Raw genomic sequence first — 22230 nt, 5'->3', positions numbered from 1 at the left:
ATGATTTTCTCTTTTTTCCTTCTTCTTTTTCTACTTCTCCTACCTCCTCTTCTCTTTTCCTTTCTTCCTTTTCCAGTCTCCAATTCCATGGACTTGTTTCAGAAGCAGTTGATGTACTTCATAGTAGGAGGAGGAGCAGTTAGAGTGCCGTTAGTGGTTGGTTGCAAAAGTAGACTGAGCAGCAGTCACAGTAACTCCAGTCTTTAGCCCAAGGCCTTTGAGCAGCTGTTGGTCTTGGCAAGTCAGCCAAGAGCAAATCTTGCATCCGGACACTGAGAGAATTGTTGTTTCAAACAACCATTTACATCGAGCTCTCATTTCAGTCCGGAGGCACTTAGGACCGAGCAGATCATTTACAAATATCGTGGTTAAAGCTCGAGAACTTGAGACACTCGGAATTATTGATATTTTCATCAAATAGCACGAGAGATTCGAGCCCTATTATGAGGCACAATCCGAGCTCGCAGCGTGACAAGCAGGCCAGGCAGAGCAAGAAGAGACTCTTGAACTTGCTTTCCTGATATGAAATTAATGGGTCCTCCTTTATGGCAGTTGTGGTCTTGACTTGGACTTCCTTTAGCCTAGGATTCGGGAAGAAAAAAACTCGACCCGGAGAAGCCTTCGCTATTCCAAGAGAATGTTATTTTTATTGAGCCAGTGGCACGTGAACACCTGCTCGCCATCGACGTATATTAATTTTCTGCTAGCTCGGTTTTGAATATCTTTAACTTTTTGTAGCAGCCCCTCAGTAAACAATATCAAAAAACACAGTAACACAAAATATTATCGTTCTTATTCAACATTGCGGCTTTCGGCTATTTAGTGGCCATTTAAAATGAGAAGTCTCATTGTTCTAACCAATAGAGTATTGGAGTTGACGATCTCGTTCCTCATTACTCTGGATGGACACTCTATAGAAGCCATTTATTTCATACAGGGAAAGTTCCCAAATTCGAAGCTCAAGTCATATGAAGGACAGATATCCAATTAATATGATAGTGAATGTGCAAAAATGATAAAAATAGTAATACGATTCTGTGCAGTTGAAACTAGGCTACATGGTAAATACAATGTCCGGTCATAGGACCAATGGATTGATAACACTTTATTCTAACAACCCCAAAAATTTCCTCTCTTTCTGACTTTTCTGGGTCTTTCGTTTCCTTCAAATGCGGTTGTCTTTATTTTTGAGTCTCTGAACCTTGGTTTTCAAACTTTAGCCCAGGTCAAGCAATTTGTATCACAATAAGCTCTAAGTCATACGTGTTTGAAGAATACACTATGTAATGTAGCAATAGCAAAATCTCTAAGTTCATTCATTTTACTTTGTGCCTTAAGGTGGCTGGATCAAATTCCTTCTTGTCTCTTTGATAATGGAAAATGGTAATGATTTGCTTGCAATCATACTTAACACATGGTCATGATTCAACTATTTAAGCGTCAAATTTTGATTTTAATGGTTGATCGATTCGTTTTTCAATGGTAAAGGGGAAATTCCCGTTATTTATGGCCACCCTGTAGAAAGTCAACGTTTCTGAAAACAGACCCGCGCGCTGAGCATGTTTTTTTTGTGTTGGCAAAGATCATGAAGCTAGCCAAATGCTCTAATACCAGCTACTGTATCTTTACACACTAACTAGAGTTTAGATTTGAAGTAAAGCCAACGTCTAACTATCGTTGTTTTTTGAAATCTTCTGAAATGTACTTCCTTTTCCACACCCATCTGAGCGTTTTTCTCGCCCAGCACGGAGTAGGCAACTACAATTGTTATCAACGACGAATGGGATCGTCAGGTGTGGTTGCTCTTACCTTCTCATAGACATACTGATCCAGCTCTTCCACCGGTTTACCCAAAAGCTCAGCTGGGAAAGGCTCATATTTAGCCGGCAACTGTGCTCCATCTTGGAGATTAGGACTTCTCTTAGGAAGAAACCCGTAGTCACGAATGAGATTGCTCGTCCGAAGATTGATCTTCTCGAGAGATTCACGGGTAAAGGACTTCACCTCATTTTGGATTCGAGGCTTCTTCGCCAAAGCCGAGGCGGCTCGCGCACTACGGGCAGCCGATGCAAACGCATTGCAAGCCTTCATGTCGACCATAACTCCCGTGGATCCGTCCTTCTCCCCTTTTTTGGAAGAGTCAGTGGTGATTGGTGGGGCTCGATTGCCGTTCATGTTTCGGGAACGTGCGTTTTTGATGGTAGGTAAACGATAGGTGCCTGAGCCTGACGGTCGAGGATCACTAGCCGCAGAGCGAGCAATTACACTGATGGTATTGATGTCGGAATCTGGAACGGTTGCCATGCGGGTTGGATTCGCCCTCTAGTCGTTCGTGTAACGGCCAAACCAGCTCCAAGTCTGGTCCGCTCCGGATCACTCATTTGATGGAACCAGACCCAAAAACAAGATAGAATGAAGGCTTTTGAACAGCTCCAGAAGAACAGACACCGATGATCCACAATACATTGACGTGGAATTACCACAGTTTCATACTCAACCAATTTACGTAGACTCAGAAATGATCAGCTCTGCTCACCAAGGTTGATGGCAAGTTCTAATGTGAGAATCTGATTCACCCTCAAAAACTGAGATTCCTTGATTCTTGGCTCGAGAATGTAATTTTCATCCCTATCCGTGTCAACTCTTCGTTTAGCACCTTGTATTTTTTCAGTCGAATTTCCTGGAAATAATCATTGCCCCAATCTCACTGCACTGTACATTAAGTCACCATATTTGCATAAAATTTGGCACTGTCGTCATCGGCGGAAATGAGAAACTCGCGGTGGATTGGATCCTTCCTCCTCTATCTACGTACAGTCTGTGGTGCGTAGTAGTTTCGGCCAAACGAACTAGCACCACCGTCAAGTCAGATCAGACAGAGGAAACCACTAGTCTATCATCGCTTCCTCATGTTCCTTCCCGAAACGCCATCAAAACACGGAACACGGGCTCAAAGAAGAAGCAACAAACGGTGGATCCAAGTTAGATGGCCGTGGACCGAGCCTGGATTGGGGCTGCAGCACGTACCCTGTCTCTACAAAAAATCACCAGAGAAGGAATCAATTGACAAGATCTTGAGCGCAAGATTACGTTGGGAATGGAACTCCTTCAACCGTAACCCCGTCACGCAAATCGATTGCGTGGACTTTGAATGGGACGCGAGCTCTCGATTAAAGAAACTTGTGGCTCAATGATCCTTTTGTGTCGAGAACGACTTCGAAGACAGAAACGAGAAGACGAGAAATTTGTGTTGAAGATTAAGATCAACCAACACACCTGGAAGTTTCTTCAGTCGGTCGGAAGTAGCGGATATTGTGTGCTTCGAGATCCTGTTTTATTGATTGAGAACTGGTTTTGAAGGCTTGATTGGCCCTCAACGACCTATGAAAGTTGCCAGTCGACATTCCTGTCAGAGACAGGTTTTCGAGTTGCTGACACTTGACGGAGGAGCATTCTCACACGGGAGAGAGCCCAGGTGCAGATCTGGAAGGGCCTTCGCGAGCAACACTCCACAACAACTGAATGGAAAACTTGGGAAAAGGGAACATTTTCTCGAAGCCCTCGGCACACTGCAGATCTGGCCCAGTCCTGCCTCACCAAGCGTGGGGGTCTTCGGGAAAGAGAAACGCACCATCAAAAGTGGGAAGGCCGCCTGGGTCCTGCTGTTCCACTCTTCAAGTCTTTTCCCACCGGTTAACCCAAAGCAGAGCTGAGGGCGCCAACTGCTACTCCTCTATCATCACCACCACCACCACCAACACCAACAGGAACGATAGCAACAACAGCAACAACAACAACAACAACAACAACAACAACCGCTTCTCCCAGTGATCTGGTCCACTGCAAGCTCACAACAGTGCTGTGAGGAGAGAACGGGTAGAGGATCTGGTGTTGGTGATGGCGGTGTGGAGAGGACACGGGGAGCGCCTCCTTCTCCTGGACCAAGGCGAGCAACGCACTTCTTTCTATCGGACTTGGAGAAGGCGGCGATTGGCGACGGCAGGAAATGAGCCGAGTTCCTCACCCCCCACTGCCTGCCCCCTCAAAAGAAAGATCCATGGAATGGGATCCCTCGCTCCTGGTGGCTGGTTTCATGTGTCCCTCATCTGACTGGCTTTTATGAACAACTGCTGAACCTCCGTTCCCTGGTTCGTTCTTTCTTCCATTCGTCCGTCCGTTCGTTCGCTTGCTCGCTCGCAAGTTCGTTCGTTTGTTCGTTCGTTCGTTCGTTCGTTCATTCGTTCATCCATCCATCCATCCATCCTTCCATCCATACACAATTTTACCCAGATGCTCTGAGGATCCAAAGGCACCCCCACACCGCCACAATAAGGGGAGAGAGAGAGAAAGAGAGGGACAGGGACAAGGACAAGGACAAGAAAGGGAGGGTACACTGCGGCGAACAAGACGGACGAGCTGAAGACTCAAGGCAAAGAAGAGGGATAGAAAAGGAAGCTCAAAGGACAGAGGGACAGAGAGGAACGAGTGGACCCACAGGCCCACACCATCACCAGCACCCCCGTACCATTTGAACGTGGAGAGTGGTTGAGAAGTTCAAAGCAGATCTGCAAAGGATGGGGCGGCAAGGTCGCGCTTTTTCCTTTGACGCTGGATTCTCTCAAACTTGTCCGTTCCATCTTGGTTGTGCGTTGTGTGCGTGATCCTCGCGCTCTAGTTCCACTCTTCAGAACATACCCCCGTAGTTCATACAGCATACAGGAATCACTAAGAAATGGAGGGAGGGAACTTGAGAAACGGCGCCTCTGTCTTCAAGGAAGAGGACAGGAACCTCGACAATACAAAGACATGAGAGAGACCAGAGAGACAGTTCAAAAGAGGAACAACAGTTTTCCGAGTAACATCGTTGCACGATGGCATTAGGACGACAAGTACCTGTACTATACTGTACAACACAAATACTCATAGACCTAGGTGCTTGTGATGGAGCTTCTCAAGGTTAGTTTTCAAGAAGAAACAACCACAATTGATAATTGGAAGGTGCCTTGTCGCTACTGAATCAACTGATTAGGTAACTGGGCTCTGGTGCAAGGTTCTTGGTGGCTCTGGACAAATGAAGTTGTGACACAATGATACGTGGATTGCAACCAAATCAGCCTTTGTCCTACTTTTTGTTGGTCGCTCTCTGACGAGCATTTTCCGTATACAATCGGGAATGGACCAGAAAACGCATGACAAAGTCAGATCTAAAAGTGCAATTATAAATCTCTATTAGAAAGTTGTTTTGGCATTTTACACTACCATCGGGAAAAAAGGTTACCTTTCGTAGCCCGTTTTCAGTTAGTATGACACCTCTGTTGAGACGTTTGTTTTATGATGAATATATTGTACTATGGTCGAACGGAAGAGAGAGCTATCATAAAAGAGACTGCAATGACGATGAGGAGAGAGACACGGAGACAGAAATAAGGTGACAAGATACACTACAGATGAGAGATTTGACACGAAGATGGGAAAAGAGACCAAATAGATCAAGACATGCATTACATCCGTACGATAGGTAACATATCAATGTATAGGATAATACTAGGCACGCAAAAAAATCTTATCGTCTACAATCATTTGTTGCCTTTGTTGCACATTACTTTATCCATTTAGGTCTCTACCATAAAGGTCAGAACAAAAAAAAAAAGATTTGGTACATATCACCTTGCACGTTGCATAATAATTCAAAATTCATTGCAGTATTTGGTAAACAGTTTCTTAAGCATTTCTTTAAAAAGAAAGCGTTTTTTGATAAATTTGTCTTGGAATAATATTTGTACTTTTTGCAGATCGAAATATTAAGTCATGATTTCCAGCAGAGCAGAGTTTGGTTACTTTGTTATTTTCGGCTTAAATTAATTATGAAAATGTTCACGTCAGTTAAAATCAACATTTGAAAAAAATGAACCAAGTTGGAATAATTGCGTTAAAATCCGTTTCATCCATAGCGTTTACAGGAGCAACAGCTCATATGGCTATTGCTCTAATGAGGAGTTTGCTGGGATTGACGTCAACATGCTTTAGAGGCCATTGAAGAAGAGAAGATTTCGAACTCTCCAGACCCTGATGCGGCGACATCTCAGTTTCTGTGCCTATCTGTTGATTGTTGGAGGCCCACAGATTTAGGAAACCTTGGAATTGCTAAAAATGGGCAAATTTTGAGCCACAGTTGCAAATGCTGTTGGAATAAGCCGATGGATACCTGGATACGAGTGATCAGGAATGACTAAGAGTTGTTTTACAGGTTTTCAATTGGTTCAGAAGTTTCATTCGTGGTAGAAGACAATTGGTCCAGGTCTGTTGGTCTTTTAGTGACATGAATGATGCCAAGTCGTGTGTCCCACAGGGCTCCATTTTAAGCTCTCTTCTTTTCATACTATTAATTGTTGGTTTAGTAACAATGTCAGTTTCACTTCTTATGTTGATACGAATTTAATTTATAACAGGAATGTATAAAATTCTAGTACAATGGATACCGCTTATATCGTCACCCTCGGGACCGAGCCAAAATGACGATATATCCGGACTGACAATACATTTGGGTTCTTTTTGATAAAATATGCTCATTTAACATTTCCAGTTCTTTGTACAATCGTCTTTGTGCCCTAAGAAGGAGATGGCAGGCGGTACCCTGAATTGTCATGTGCAGACATACGTCAGGGGCGCCAACTAAAATAGTGAAAATGCAATTTTCAAACTCAGGACCAATTTAAATTCTGTGTTCTGTTTTTGTTTTCAATATCAAATTGACAAGAAAAGTTGATATTTTTCAAACTTTCTCGCAACAAGCTGGTTCAGGTGTGAAGTGTAATCACTAATCAGATACGAATGATTTTCTTTAGAAAAAATAGGTTACGTAAAAGAATTGTACATAAAAATTTGCCTCAAATGACGATATATCCGGAGTGAGGCGACGTTGTAAGCGGAGTCAACTCATGTCAAAAGCTGCAAAAAATGAAACGGGATTTTGAAAAACCGACGATATACACAAATTGACGATATTAGCGTGTTCCACTATAGTCGGAAACGGAACTCCGATCGGATCTATTCTTGGGTTGTTGAGAGTAATAAGGACTGGAATGAAATGGAATTCCACTCATTGACCTTTGGGTCGACGCTATTGCACCTTTCACTCGCAGATAATGGATAAAAATATATTCGGTAGCCTTCTTTCATAAAAGATTTAGGGGTAGCCCTCCAAGTGAAGGGAAATTCGATGAGCATATCCATCTTAAATTGGGCTCAAGTTTTACAAACTTGTGGTTGGATGCAGTGGACGTTTAAGTTTAAAGATAGCAAGATGCGAACTCTGTTCAAGTCAATAGTTCAGCTGAATCTCGAAAATGGGCTTATTTCAGTAGGTTTGTAAAAGGCCTAGCAGGTCCAAAGATGTTTCACTAGGAACATTGAGCGAATGGAACAGCTTTCGTATTGGGAGATATTAATGAAGTTGGGACTGAATAGTATTCAAAGAGGTACGAAAGATATTTGATTCTCTGTCTTTATGAGCGTTTATGATCTTTTTTCTCCTAGGTTCATTTGTAATGACCGTAGAGGCTTAACGTGCGTTTGAGAGTACTATCAAGCCCTCAACAATCAAAGTTAGTCACATTAAAAAAGTCCTGATTTATTTTTCTTCGGTTACTTCATATTTCACCTTCCTTTCCCCTACTATTATCCTATTATTATTCTAGGGTAACTTTAGGCGTTGATCTGTTGATAGATCAAATCCATATTCAAAGACTGACCAGATGATCCAACAGCACTAATTTGTTGGTTGATCAGACAACACTTGCATGTAAAGTCAAAAGAAAAATATAATCTATCATCTAGTAGTACTGGGGGTCTAATATTTCAAAGACAGTTAAAGATATCAACTTAACCTTCAATCTGTTAAGGGAAGTAAATACAATAATTCTTCTAAGGGAAAAACATTGCATTGGACAATCGATGAAAACAATTTGGCTTTCCGGAAAAAATCGGCAAAATATCCTTCCCTCATGGTAATTTATTGGTGTCAAACGTTTTCCCCATATTTTTTGTTTGGGGGCCACCTTACAAGTACCTTACGTTACTCTTTAACAACATCAATTTGAGACCCCTTTTGGCTTAGTGTCCTGATGCAACATCATGTTAAAGGAAACGTTTTAAATCAATGACATGTGGATATTAACCACTTTGTACACCAGAGAATATGACCAAAATAAATGACCTCAAATTGCATACTTGAAATTTTACCATTACATACCGATCTACTAGGGCAAACATTAGCAGAAAAGAGTTTTTGTGATCAAGTAATCACAAAATTGCTTCACACACAAATTTTGATCTTTTGACGCAATTAAAACGAGGTACGACGAAATTGATCCTACTCGTAAAGGAAATGAATTTTTTCTGCCCGCTCGCAGCTCCTCGTTTGATTGGACAAAGGGAACAGGGTCACTCGGAATGGATCTAGATTATGCATAATTAGCTATTTTGAATAAAAATTGCGAGATGATGGTTAAGTAAATGAGTGAAGCTTTATCGAACTCATGAAGTGCTTTAGAGTATTGGGGATTTGGGTGGGATTGAAGCAACATAACTAACTTTTCCAGTCTCTATCGCTACTACTCTGTCCCTCGTGGAACATCTTTGGACCTGTTTGTGTGGGATTATTTTCCACGCGAGGCCTGTTGGTCAAGTGGAGAAGAGCCAACAATGATTACTTTGTAAACTTCTTGTAACAGGCTCTGAACAAAAAAGTGATTAGCCCATGGGGCCACTAAAACTTAAGGACTACGAATATCGTCAAGGTTTCGAGGCAAAATGTCTAAAAAAAACAGTCATTTCTGAATCAGGCACAATTTTCAACAAAGTATCTACGCGTATAAATAGGCAGAACATTAAAAAATACAACATATTAAAAGATATAGAAACCTCTTATTCTTTAAACGATTTTGAAGAACCCTGATAAAGCCTCAGTTAATCAAATATCTTATACCTAAAGGTATATATACCTTCAGCAATAAAGCCATCTTCACTAGAATCAAATAAATGTTTCAAATATTGAACCTTTTTCAAGTCTTGCTAGAGTAAAAGCGCAAATTGCTTCATTTAAAGGACTATTTTTTCCACTTTTGTATCAATACACAACAAACTAGATACTAAATCCCTGAATTACAGATTTGCCGTTGCAAGCTAAATGTCAGGGAAAAGGGGACCTAAAACTGCAAAAAAAGTCTATTCGAATTTTTAACGATAGTAAATATGAAATGAAACAAAAGACTCCGTGATTATTTATTTGATCTCATGAGTGGCAAGTAAGTCGTTGGATTGGAGGCAGAATTTAAAAAAGTCGGTTAGGAAACCCTTACGCATTTTTCTTTCCCTCGTTTGTACAAGAAGAAATTGCCATTAACATTACCTTTTGAGAATAGTAACGCGTTACTAGTAGCGTTGCTCAAAAGGTAACGCGTTACTTAAGCCCTGTATTTGACGGTTTACTATGAATGAAACAGTTCTAGACATGAGTTGGATGAGAATTTGGAGAGGAAGTACATTTCAGATTTGGGATTTTTATTTGCTTTGCAAACATCTTGATGAATAAGTATAACCATTAAGAGGGCTTGAACCGTTACTTAAAAAATATACTACCCTTACCAGCTCCTCTAAAAGGTCGGTACTTTACCATTACCTTTACCTTTCAGGAAAGTAACGCGTTACCATTGCTGATATCAGTACTTTTGTGGGAAAAAAATGGCTTAAAACTGCCAAAACAGGTTTTTACGACATTTCATTTCAGGCAGGATCATTTTGGAAGACGGGGTTGGCGAGGTTATGGACGGTGAAACAGCTTCTTTTCGTAGGAAAATGAGATGGACTTGTCTCGTTTCATACTGGAAACCAGGCAGAATGTTTAAAAAGAGAAGTCGAAGTTTTTAATAAATTCTCCCCGCTGAGTTAGGGCCGGTGCTTTAGTTAAAGAAGTAAAATAGTGCTGAAATTTAGTCACTGTATTTGGGACGGACGTTTGTAAAAAATCAGGAAGGAAAGTTCTTTTTTCAGTTTTTTTTCTTCGTAAAAAAGGAGTGGTTAACGGGAGGGCTGTTACCGATACCGTTACTTTTGCAGATACGAGTATGCAACGTGTTACCGGTACTATTACTCAAAAAGTAATGGCCTGGCCATTAGAAATATTGATGGAACCATATTTTAAAACTAATTGAAAATTGTTAATAATGCAGAAATTTGCACAAAATAACAAAAAACTAGTCCAATTATGCCATCAATAACTAGTTCATTTCGTAATTGCTGGAAATGCGAGGTTGAGGGATCTTTTGGAACAGCATTATCGCTTCAATCTAAAGGTTGATTAAACTATGGATAAAATAATTTAAATAGTAACCTTGGATGAAACCAAAAAGAAATCATGCGCAATGACTGATGCAAAACTCGTCAGCTTTTCGATCCAAAGTGCTTCTTGAGTAAGGTTCTCTCATTATGCAAAAGTGCTTTACAGTTTGATCGTCAGAGTGCGCTTTCATAGTTGAGACCTCCTCCAAAAAGAGCACTTGGGCCGATTGTTGCATATATGAGTTGCGAATGCCAAAATCAAAGTCAAGTGCATCAAAATCTTGCAATTTGCAAAACGTTGAAAGAAAACTGAGTTTAGCTGCGAGAAGGACATAGAGGGCGCTATTTATTTTGGAACCTTGAGCCTCCATGTTGGCTTCCGAGTGTCGACAGTTTGGCAGCCATCGAGCTGCTTACAACACAGAGCGACAGACCTCAAAGTAGCAGTAGGTCGATTGAGCCGACCAAGCCCACCCAGCCACATATCGAGCCTGCCATTGTTCAAGAGAAACGACGTCAAGCAGTGCTTCCAAATCGGACTTTACCAAGTCGATTTTGCGCTCTTTATCCAGGAACTTGAAAATTGTGCCTGGTGGTTGAATCCTCAATAACTTCAACTGCCTGTGTGGTTGTACATTATTGAATATCACTATCTTACGCTCTTTCATAATTTTCCCTATCCTGTTGTTTGAAAATGTAAGCCGGACGAAAAGCTGTGATTTTTTTTAGATTGCAGTTTTCATGGCATTGTTTTATGCTCTTTGGTTACATTGGTAGTTGCATCTTTGGGACAGCCCTGGTTATCTAATCTGACCTCATCTCTTCTTTTAAGTTCCGGGAATGACCTCATGTTCGTCTAACAAAGCCGTCAAAGGACAACTCTTTTTGTGCTTCCAATGCTACATAAAAGCTTGAATTTGGCTGACGAAATGAACACCGGGCCCTCTACCAATGCATTACCATTGGTAGCCCGAATTGATTTCATCCAAAACCTTGCATAATGCAACCATCCATCGTTTTGTATTTGGGGGCTATTGTGGCTCATTTCGTTTTCGTGCATTCATCACGTAATCAACCAACTGTTGGTTCCATTGTTTTACGGGCGACCTCAGAAGATTTTTCAGCCCACCGAAGGCTATATAAACAAGATCAAAGTCGGATTGGGTGATTCTAATCCAGAGCCGATGATCTGGCGGCACCATGTTCTAGCCTTGGTCTGGTGAGACTGTCCGGCCTCTGTATGGCGACAAGCAGATTGCTCTGGAATCAGCTGCTGTTCTTAGTTTTTATTTCTTCATCCTCTATCTAGTAACTACTAGTATCTAGTAGTGCCCTGTATTAAGAGAGTACGACAGTGACTTCAGCGCTCCGTTGCGGTGACATTTTGAACCTTCAATTCCGTTCCAAAAGCAATAGCTTAGATGGATCCCCGATTCAAATCAAACACAATTTAACCAAAGGCTGTGCTGCTTAGAGTTATGCATGGCTTTAGTTACCCTTCAGGCAGCCCTAAACGTGCTTTGAATGTTTTAGCCACCGCTTTATGAACCACTTTGTATGTTCTCTATTGAAAAATATAGAATTTGGATCGGTCTTTGTTGTGATTGCAGTTAATGATCCTGAAGATTAACTTCAGCCTTGTAAGTAGTCGTTAAGGCACAAAACATTCACTAAGATGCGTTTGGTTTGGATCCGGGACCCATGTAAACTCACTGTTTTCGAAGGTTCAAAATTTGACCGCACTGGTGCGCTGAACTCACTGTGGTACTCTCTTGATGTAGGGCTCTAATATGTGGTCCATGCCGGCTGACTGACTGAGTGAGTGAGTGAGTGAGCCAGACAGAGAGAGGCCCTCTCAGTAGTCTCGGACAATCCAGAGCGTTTCATAAGTNAAGGTTCAAAATTTGACCGCACTGGTGCGCTGAACTCACTGTGGTACTCTCTTGATGTAGGGCTCTAATATGTGGTCCATGCCGGCTGAGTGAGTGAGCCAGACAGAGAGAGGCCCTCTCAGTAGTCTCGGACAATCCAGAGCGTTTCATAAGTGGCAAATTTCGAGGAGCTTCGAAGTATGTAAGTAACCCGTATTCGAAATCAGCTCTGCCTCTGAGGTGGTCATTCAGTTGAAAGTTATCCCCACTGGGTGTGACATTAAGGACTTAGTCTGGTTGGCTGGCGTGTCGTGCTGGGGCCAGGATTGACTGGAACCGTGTTCATCCTACTGGCCGTTGTGCCGTTTTATCGTTATACCGTGGAGTGTTAAGGGCCCCCCGCCTCTTAGCTCGCCTCTGACCTATCGCAGACCCTCGCCTGATATCTGGAGTAAGAGCAACCCAAGGAGGGCCATGGGACCATGGGATCATGGGACCATGGCATCGGAGGGAGGGAGGGAGGGAGGGAGGATCCCTGGGCGGTCTTATTTGCGTCCAATCAATCGAACCGAACCGAAAACGAGCTCAAAAAAAAGCCCCTGAAACTTGATATCTGAAATTCTGAATTTTCCCTACGTACCTACTAGGTACCTACTAGGTACCTACTAGGTCGATGGGCCAGATGCCGACCGACTTCGCCAAGTCAATGCGTCCAATTCGTCCGGGCATTTTCATCCCATTCTGTCTTGGAGACTTCTTGTCCTGGTCGAGATGAAATTGACAGAATTGGGCTATTTCCCATAGATCAAAAGAGACGTTGGATGAGGTGTAAAAATCCCTCCCATCCGTCGGATGGAGTGAGCTGGATAATCATGATTAGGGTTTAGTTGAATAGATAATTTTGTCGCGTCTTGACTCGCCAGTGACCAGTAGTCCATGATTAGGCTAAAAAAGGCGAACCTGGCCAAAGGAAAAGAAGTCTTCTTCCATCTAATGAGTCGATCCCTAATCCTCCTCGAAGGAATTTTGCCCCTGCGGGTTTCCATATATACATTAGAATTTATATTTTTTTCATCTGGGCGGGGTTATTAATGCCTTATTTCTTAATCGAAAGATAAGGTTTGAAACCGAAGTGAACCTTTGTGTAATACCTCGACCGGAAACGCCCCTGCCCCTCCCTGACAGACCAGAGTACCCAAAGAGAACCGAAGAAGCGGTTCGAGTTGCGTGAATTTGGGGCTGAGCGCGTAATTAACCCGAGATTGGCTCTCACTTTCAGCCCATTCCTTGGACCCATTCACCTCCATCCCGTTCCTGCGGTTTGATTACGTGACCATCATGCCCCGACGAGGACGTGCCGCTTCGCCCCCTCGTGCCAGCAGCCCCGCCCCCCGCGCGGCGGCTCCGCGCCCGGCCGCCCCGGCTCCGACACACGCCCCCTCTCAAGTACCGGCCCACGCGCCCCCGGCTCAACCCATGATGGGCGGGGCCCAACCTCAGCCACCCTCACTAATGAAACAGGCAAGTCCATCCGTCGCTCTATAGATAGGTTCGGGGATCAAATGAATCGTGTAATCATGTCTGGGTCGATTACAGATGGCTGTCACGGCCGGCGGTGTAGCCGTGGGGTCGGCCGTTGGTCATACTATGGGCCACGCCATGACGGGCATGTTTTCCGGTGGCGGAAGCTCGGACCCAGCAGCCCCCGCCCAATCGAACGCCCCCGCCCCCTCCGGTGGCTATGGATCTCAGCCCAATGAACCGACGGGCGCTTGCGCTTGGGAGATCAAGCAGTTCATCCAATGCGCTCAGAATCAGTCGGATCTGTCTTTGTGCGAGGGATTCAATGAGGCTTTGCGTCAGTGCAAGCAAGTCAATGGGATGTGAATGAGCGGGGAGAGGACCCGATTGGAAGCACTCTCTCCCTTGAGTCGCCCCCCACCCTTTGTTAGTAGTGCGTAGTCGACTGACGTAGGTGATTGATTACTGGTGTTTCATTGGCTGCCCTAACCATGTGATTGAATTCAAATAAATTGTGGACCAGTCTCCATTGCCACGAATTGATTGATTGGTATCGGTCTTTATTTTGACGATTGCGAACCCTGCATCGACCCCGTGATCAGGGTCTGAGTAAAAGAAACCAGGAATGTCCCAGCTAGTCCACTCCTCAGAAGGGCCCGAAATGCGAAAACAAATGACTGATCGCACACTGTAATTTGAGAAAATTGTGGATGGTTGGGCCGCATTCAGCCTCAAAAATTGTCCTCGAATCGACATCACAGTCGTCCGTCCGTCGACGCTAATTTTCAGTCTTTTCTCCCTCCATTGGTAGATGATCTATCCCAACTCTAGTAGTCCTAGGGCCTTGAGCCGGGTGGGATGATCCTGGGTGGACCCTGCCTCTTAGCGTGGGTCCCTCCCATGTTGAGTTGTTACGGTCTGAGGATGGATTCGTCTCTGGATTAGCCATTGAGGGAGAATGTAAATCAATTTCCACATTCGGTCGGTTCGTGTCGATGGTGACTGAACTATTCTTCTCTCCGGTTGGCTTTAGATTGGATGTGTATTCCCGAAGCTCTGCTCCATTCGTAATATCCTGCTCAGCATCGATGAGACTCTCGCCCAGATACTTGGTCGTAGAAGTAATGTCCAAAAGCCTGGAGTCGGCCGTCGTCGCGTTACTTGAAAAAGCTTCACTGAAATTGGACTTTCGAGTCGTGACAATCGCATCTACGTAGAGAAGAGAAAGATTGATCTTTGAGCATCACCCCCCCCCTCCCACAGATTGAGCACCTTACCCTTGAGGTCGTCCATCTTTCGATTCTTGAATACGTCTTCGGATTTCATATTGACCACGCTAAACCTGGGTGATTTCCGGAGTGTGCCTCGGGGAGCTTTGGGAAGAATTGGAAGATATCGGCCAAAATCATCCTTATGAAATGTCATACCTACTTTGATGAATCAAGCAGAGAGAGTCCAAAAGAAAGTGAAATTAGAGTTGAATCATGAGCCAAACAAGTGATGTAGGTGATTTTTTAACACGTGTTATTTGGCAGTGATTACCAACCTTTGTTAGCCTTTTCTTTAACGACGACGGCCCTAGGATCAACTAATGGAAGCTGGCCAGGAGATGGAGCCATCTGAACAGAGCCACGACCGTGAAAGCCAGTGAAACGGGACACTACAAAGACAAAGGAATGCCTTCATTGCATGCACTCATTCATTTGTTTCCAGCAGGGTGGGCAATTTTGGGAATCAGCGGGACTTTTGGACACCACAATTGTCCAAAAATGGGCAAAAGTGGGCACAAGGTGTTCAAAAGTAAGTACAATTGCCCAAAAGAGGATAGGCAAGCCATAACATTTAAACCCTAAGTCATGTCATTTTCTACCTAATCTATATGTTAACCAGCAAATGGAATCATCAATTGATCAAATGTAAACTTTGTGAATATACATATACATTAAGTAGCAACTAACCTTCGTAGAAAACTGATAAAGCATTTCACTCATGATTTTATCCAAAGTAAACCTAAACATTGTAATATGCTTTGAAAATATAAATCATCTATCTTGATAAAATACAGAATTGTAAAGTTAATCAAATATCAGTCGTCTAAGTTACTGAGAGCATTAATGTATTTTTAAGGAGATGAGGCCAAGCTACAATCAGGGCGTTGGGCGTTTGGTAGCTGGGCAATTTTTACTTAAAATAAGTCATGAAACTTGCAGTGGTTTAGGAGCTAGTCATCAAATATTCAGAGACACTTTAACAAATTCTACATTTATCTTTCATGATTTTTTATATAAAAAAGTATTTTTCCTCATTGTCTGACATCAATCACCTCTTTAAAAGGCAAAATATCTTACTTAATGATACTTTTAGAAACTTGCGTATAAAAAAAAAACAATGAGAAAAGTTCATTTTTGAACGTTAGCATTTGGGCAAGATGTTCAATTCCTGGTATTTATTCTTTTTTAAGAGAAGATCCTAAAAGGCTCATGATTTTGAACAAAAGTATTTATGCAAAAAATGCATGACAATGTTGAATAATTGAAGATTTGTAATTGGAATATAATATTAAGCTATCTCAATTTATGAAAGCTTTGCGCCAACTGTTCACTGGTAGGGGGAGGCTTGCTGTCTTGCTTGCTGTCTTGCTTGCTGTCAAGGTGAGATAAAAAGTTTTTAAAAATGCCTTTAAGAAATTTTTTTTGGGGAAAGTTATAATTATATGACAAAGGTTTTAATGACTAAATTTGCTTTTACTGACACTACACCATCAATGAGCCTTTTCTGAAATAAAGTGTTTGTTCAAGAATTTTTTCTGCAAAAATTTGTTGTTTTAAAGTTTCGTATTTTTGGACCCTTTTGCACCCTTCTGTCCACCATCATTTTTTGGACACTTTTGGGCAGGGGTGGACAAGAGTGTTCAAAAATAAAATGCCCTCCCTAGAATTCAGGGAATAAGCCCTGGTTTAAGTTTGTGTGGTTTTTGTGGAGCAAAGTCTTGTCTGATTTGTTACAAGCGAGGAAACTTTTGGTTTTTGCTTTCCAATTGGTCGTAACTAATGACAGAAGGGGATTATCTTATTTTTCAAGTCAACATTTTATAATGAGCGCCTAAGAGTGGCGAAAAATGATTCAAATGATTTAGTCTTCGATTTGAGCGATACGAGTGGATCTTCAGATCCAAATCTGGTACAGAACAATGCATCTTCTCACTGCTCGCGTTTGCGTTTGAACTATTGATTGATGCATCCGACTGACTTCAATAACCAGTCTCTACGACCATAAATGAAAAAGGATCATTTATCTTTTAAATTTATTATTTATCAAAAAGAACTCGTTGATGCAAAAATTGGATTAAAAGGAAAATCTCCTTTGGAGGTGTCACGTGTTTCAGCCATTAGGATATCCCATCGTAGTTATCAAATTGCTTGGCCAAAATTGTAATAAGATATAAGGAACTAAGTTATTCACTCTTGGGTTGCTGTGGCTCGGGATTTAGCTTTTCCAATCGAGCAGTCAGATCCTGAATTGCTTTGTTTTTCGCCTCCAAAGTGGCATTGAGATCGGCGGCGGAACTTTCTTTGGACGTTTCACATTGTCGGAGCTTCTCTAATAGATCTGCCACTTGTTCATCCGCATCCACCTGGGGGAAGTAAATGATAATGAACCCATGGAATCAAGCCCAAAAGGACACCTTAGTCCTTAGAGACTTGACAGTACCTTGGATTTTTCCAGGTCGTTGCAGTTGTTACTTGCGGCTTGGATCTCTTGGTCCTTAGCATTAATGCGCTCATCGAACTGGGATTTCTCAGTCCGAAGTTTTTCAATTTCCTCATTCTTTTGACTCAAGGTTGCCTCCATGGTTTGAAGATTGAATTTGCTGTGGGCAAAAGAAGGTTTCGGTTTATACACCAAATTAAGCACTGCTGCCACGGATCATTAATGCCTTCAGTTTTCTCTCACTACTAAAAAATGGCGATTCGTCCCAAATACCTGGTCATACTAGATCGGTTTCGAAGCCATTCAATGTCAAGTTGGTGAATAAAAACTTCAATAACAGTTAAGATTCTACAACGGCGAATCCTTACTCCGTTTTCATCTGGGTTTCCATGGTCTCGAATCGCGCTTGCAGATCGCTGTTCTGCCCGGTGACGGAAATATGCCGCACGCTCAAAAGAAGTAAGGCCAAAAGGAGTGCGCCCAAAAAGTAGGAGGAGCCAAAGTATCTCATGGTTGAATCAGATTGACGGTTCATGCGGCGAAAAGTCGAGCTTGGAGTGGGCTAAAAAAAAATCCAAGTCAATCCCGTGGAGTAGATCACTTTGAGTTCGTTCGAAGGTTCAAAGGCAAATGGATTGGGTTCTCAACAACACCGCTTTCCCACAATGATGCCTCTCTCTCCTGGCAAGTTGATCTTTGATTGGCTTCAGGAAATATGACACTTGTGCTGTCCACCATCATCTCTATGCCACTCCACCAACCCTCCGTCTATCCACTTTTGCCTCAGAGTGAGTGCGGGCTCATGGACCAAGTTCAACAACGTCACCCACGTTGATAGGTAGATAGCAGATAGAGGAAGCCAGGAGGGAAGGCTCGCTGGGTTGCAAGGTCACAAATGGAGATGCTCAAGCGAGTGGAGTTAAGATGACGAAAACAGGGGCGACCCCCATTGGCGGAGGCGACCCCGTAGTCGCGAATGTTGCCCGCCCGGGAACCCCTGATACCCTGGTCAGTCTTTCAATGGCACCTTTTTACGGCACTCTATTTTAGATCGGAGGGCACGCACTCTTCACTTCCCTGATGGATGTTCGGAACACCGATTGGCATCAAAGCATCATCAAATGGACAAGAAAAGTAAATCAGACTTGGTCGATAATCTCACTAGCTTCAAACGCCTCCGGTGTTTGCTTCACTTTCCAAAGGACATCATCTTAAGATCGATGGTTCATCGGAGTTCACCTCATGCACACGGCCATCTCTTTCCATTCCGTCCAAAACATGATGCGGCATGTTCCAAATAGAGGACGTCAGCAAGAGAAAGGCCTCGTTCATTCCTCTCTTCACTCACCTTTTCGATCGAGGATAAGGCCCATCCGGCAAGCCCAGTGCGTACCTGTGAAGTGGTTGGCCCAGACCAGACCAGTTGCACATGCTCAGGGACAGGTAAGCGCTGGGGCAGAAGACCACATAGGATCGAGTGAGTTGGAGTGACTTCGAGGCACCTCAAATCCTCATCCTGTCACCAATGGCAACCTACCCGCGGGTCTGCAAGCGGACAAGCGGACAAGCAGCCAGAAAGACAGGCCGGCAAACCGGCAGTGCTCCGACCTACATCTTACCGCTTAGTTACAAAATGCATACGTTTACAATTGATACGGAACAATTTTGGTTTTATTGTTTTATGGAATTCTAGTCCACGCAAAAAAACCTTACTTATCAAAAAACGAGACAAAAGCTAAAATTCTCAAAGCCCTAATTCATGAAACTTGGGATCACACTTAGTTAGCACTTACTTAGAAATTAAGATACCATCTATGTAACCGCATCTTAGTTAAATCGGATTCAATGGCTTAATTTTCGTCGTTTTAACCTTCCGAATGCCCCGATGATATCTTAACTTTAATTCCCCAACATGTGATACGGAGCTTCAAATTACAAACGTATAAAGTTATTTTTCTTTTTATTACATAATCCCAAAATACCGCAATATAGAAAATCCGTGTCAAGTTTTTGGGAATTTAAGTTAGGACAATTTTACCTCTTTGTAACGATATAGATCGAGGCAGAGCAATCGTGGGCAAATTATTTTTTAATGTTAACAGTGAATAGATTTGTCATCTGGCATGATGAAATCCTGAAAATGATTAAGTGCTATGGCGTTCACCACCACCAAGATGCTCTTCACATTTCTAGTGAACCGCTCGCTTCATTTTTTAAAAAGATAATATGCCCTGATAGGTCAACTGATTTGATGCAAAAACTATAGCAAGTCTTATTATTACCATAATGGATACTATTTTTAATGGAGTTTCAAGAGCTTGATTTCTTGATAAACCTTAGCAAAATAAGCGTAAAGCGAGAAGCAGCATTTGTGCAACCTCTCCTACTCAACTTCTTGACGTTTTTACTCGAGCGGTAAAAGCATAGAAGAAGAAATTTAACAGAGTTAAACCGGTTAAACCATTCAGCCGTCACCCATTCAATCTGAAAACGAGTCTGTCTGGCTAGTCGCACCGCACTCTCTAGGCCTTGCTTTCTCTATGGTAATATTGTGTGTTCAAGTCATAGATAACAAAAGAACTAGAATGCTCAAAAGGAGTTGTACTGGAGAAGCATTCATTCAGGTCAGCTGAGGCTGGGGTCAAGAGACAACGATATTTCTTGAAATCACGCTCAAGTCAAGTTGAATTATTCCCATGAAACGTTCATTATTCTCTTTTCTTCTAATTTTCTTTTGAACCTAATAAATATACACGTACAAAGAATATAGAAGTAGAAGTAGAATATTTAAATAAATGTTTTTTTGGACCTAACACACTAAACATGCAAAAAAAAGTATCAGACATTTGGAAAGTGAATCACATACCAAATGCATCATAAAACTTGACTGGTAACTCTTTTTGTTCTATCTCCGGAAATAAATAAGGTAGCAAAATAAAAAAGATATGGACAGATGGGGTTAGATGGAAAGTAAATAAAAAAGCTAAAATTAAAAAACTCGATTTTAACAATGGCATACGCCAACTCAGGAACCCTTTGGTGCCCTCCTCCACGCGGACATACGCTCATCTGAGGTTGTTAAGGTCACTGGGGTAAGTTATCATGACGAAGCTCATGACAAATGATTGTTGCTTCATAAGAGGAATGAAAAAATTCTAAGAGCAAATCCAAAAAAAATCTGAGGGTCTTGGTGGTGGGTCAGATTAGAATGCTTGAGTTTCCTGTAAGACAAATCTGGACAAAAAATGACAAAACCTGATCAAATTTTAGGAAAATGGAAAGCCTCTACCTGATGAATAAATGTGATACACTCATATTTATACTTACACATTATATCTATAAGGTCACACTTATATTTATAAGGTCATCCTTTTTACAATAAAAGGCTTGGATGCTGGAACAACCATCTTTCATTCAGACCATTTCAAACTTTTTGGTCCCAAAATCAAGCACGTTTTGACGCACGGGGTACACTATTGATTGTCCTTGTTTAGCAATGCATCTTGCAAGTGTCACAAAGTGTTACAAAATGAAACGGAATTATGAGGCATTCTGAAATTTGTTTCAATCTCCCATAAATGCAATTGATGTGGGCAACATGATTGCACATTTGCGTAATGGAGGTAATCCCACTATCTCTGGAGATTAGCCAGACTTGTTCCTTCCGTGTCAGTAAGTGTTTCCACCATGGATGAAAATTGCAACTTAAGCCCCATCATTACCCCTTAAAAGTTGTGCTCTTAAAAAGCAGTTGGACAGCTTGCTCAAACCTGTTTTATGAAACGTGCCAGAGGAGAGCAAATGCTTAGCAATGGGTTGGATTGGAGTTTCTATTCAGAATTCGTGCACACTGTCAATGATTCATATTTGTACCACAGTTGTCCAAAATATCTCTCCTGCAAATGGAGCTTTTTGACCCCCAGCGACAGCTGAGACAAAAACATGCGACAACAGCACCCTCGATCCATCTATATTTGTAGTTATCTAAGGTTCAAGGGCTCGTATTTTTGCACTTCTTATAGATTTTTCCCCCTAATTCGGTTTGGTAATCTACAATTCGAAAAGAAAAATTTGAGCGCAATGCAAATGACAAATTGACATGATTCACTTTAATACCCTTACTTTTTGGGCAATTCTTACTCAAAGGTGGATTGAAAAATGATATGAAAAACGGCAAATAGAATCTGGAAACGGAAATTGCTAATGAACTCCACTTTTGGACCATAATTGAAATGTGCTAGTCTTATGCACCAGTCTTATGCATCCTTTTGGTTTTGAATCAGACGGAAACTCAGATCTCGGAACGGAAAAAATGGCAATTAGAAACTCAAATTTACAAAACAGCAAATATCAATGGCTCTAAAGCCATTGGAACACAACCCCTCTCTTGTAGTTAAAAGGTATCGATCAAACCAGGAATCCCAATTTAAATATGCAAAACTGTGAAAGGATTCAAGACCCTAAAACTAGTTGTTTTGGTATTTAAAAAGGAAAAAACCAATTTCCGTCTCATTTGTTAAACATGAAAATACTCTTATCTTTTGAAGCGTGTTAGTCCAACTTGTTATGGACATTGTTACGAAGGATGTTACTGACAGACTACGAAAGAACATTGTTACAACTACGTTTTATTGATTCATACTATAATAACGTAATTCTACTGAAATATGACACTCTGGCCCTGGGGAATGAGGAGGTTAGGTATGTGCTGGATGGTATAAACCATCAACAATTTCAACTTCTTACGCAGAGCAAATGTGTGAGTGCGTTTTGGAAATGACTGCCTGGC

General features: G+C 42.1%; 3 protein-coding genes across 6 annotated transcripts in view; 1 reads left to right on the top strand and 2 right to left on the bottom strand.

Moving 5' to 3' along the window:
* The window catches only part of LOC131879145 (sodium channel protein 1 brain-like), a 69744-nt gene extending 66248 nt beyond the window's left edge, over positions 1 to 3496 (bottom strand). The window contains exon 1 of the mRNA XM_059225382.1: positions 1810 to 3496. Coding sequence (XP_059081365.1) covers positions 1810 to 2304 — 495 coding nt within the window. The 5' untranslated portion in view covers positions 2305 to 3496. The remainder of the gene's footprint in view (positions 1 to 1809) is intronic.
* Positions 3497 to 12274: 8778 nt separating this feature from the next.
* Positions 12275 to 14273, top strand: LOC131879143 (coiled-coil-helix-coiled-coil-helix domain-containing protein 2-like). 2 transcript variants are annotated; one of them, XM_059225379.1, is made up of 3 exons: positions 12275 to 12411; positions 13489 to 13730; positions 13806 to 14273. In XM_059225379.1, the coding sequence occupies exons 2-3, from the start codon at positions 13548 to 13550 to the stop codon at positions 14094 to 14096; spliced, it is 474 nt and encodes a 157-aa protein (XP_059081362.1). In that variant the 5' UTR covers positions 12275 to 12411; positions 13489 to 13547; the 3' UTR covers positions 14097 to 14273. The 2 variants fall into 2 exon arrangements, with proteins under 2 accessions (XP_059081362.1, XP_059081361.1); XM_059225378.1 differs by lacking the exon at positions 12275 to 12411 and adding an exon at positions 12435 to 12660.
* Positions 14274 to 20965, bottom strand: LOC131879137 (uncharacterized). 3 transcript variants are annotated; one of them, XM_059225371.1, is made up of 6 exons: positions 20769 to 20965; positions 17442 to 17601; positions 17193 to 17364; positions 15277 to 15390; positions 15008 to 15160; positions 14274 to 14939 (listed from the first exon to the last, which is right to left on the bottom strand). In XM_059225371.1, exons 2-6 carry the CDS (start codon positions 17580 to 17582, stop codon positions 14509 to 14511), a joined length of 1011 nt encoding a protein of 336 aa, XP_059081354.1. In that variant the 5' UTR covers positions 17583 to 17601; positions 20769 to 20965; the 3' UTR covers positions 14274 to 14508. The 3 variants fall into 3 exon arrangements, with proteins under 3 accessions (XP_059081354.1, XP_059081352.1, XP_059081353.1); XM_059225369.1 differs by lacking the exon at positions 20769 to 20965 and adding an exon at positions 17810 to 19452; XM_059225370.1 differs by lacking the exon at positions 20769 to 20965 and adding an exon at positions 17810 to 19449 and having other exon boundaries at positions 15008 to 15157.
* Positions 20966 to 22230: the final 1265 nt, after the last annotated feature.

The sequence above is a fragment of the Tigriopus californicus genome, chromosome 4 (genome assembly GCF_007210705.1).
Source record: "Tigriopus californicus strain San Diego chromosome 4, Tcal_SD_v2.1, whole genome shotgun sequence".
Taxonomy (NCBI): Eukaryota; Metazoa; Arthropoda; class Copepoda; order Harpacticoida; family Harpacticidae; genus Tigriopus; species Tigriopus californicus.
Note: the sequence above shows the minus strand (reverse complement) of the source record. Positions and strands in the feature narration are given on the sequence as shown.

Bases quoted from the DNA above. Each gene is read 5' to 3' on its own strand.
- LOC131879137 (XM_059225369.1), bottom strand. From the start codon at position 17,976: ATGAACCGTCAATCTGATTCAACCATGAGATACTTTGGCTCCTCCTAC. The intron at 15,391-17,192 runs GTGAATAACTTA...TTGTCTTTGTAG, and splicing joins CGAGCCACAGCAACCCAAGA to TGTCCCGTTTCACTGGCTTT. The intron at 15,161-15,276 runs GTTGGTAATCAC...GATTCATCAAAG, and splicing joins TAAAGAAAAGGCTAACAAAG to TAGGTATGACATTTCATAAG.
- LOC131879143 (XM_059225379.1), top strand. From the start codon at position 13,548: ATGCCCCGACGAGGACGTGCCGCTTCGCCCCCTCGTGCCAGCAGCCCC. The intron at 13,731-13,805 runs GCAAGTCCATCC...GGTCGATTACAG, and splicing joins CACCCTCACTAATGAAACAG to ATGGCTGTCACGGCCGGCGG.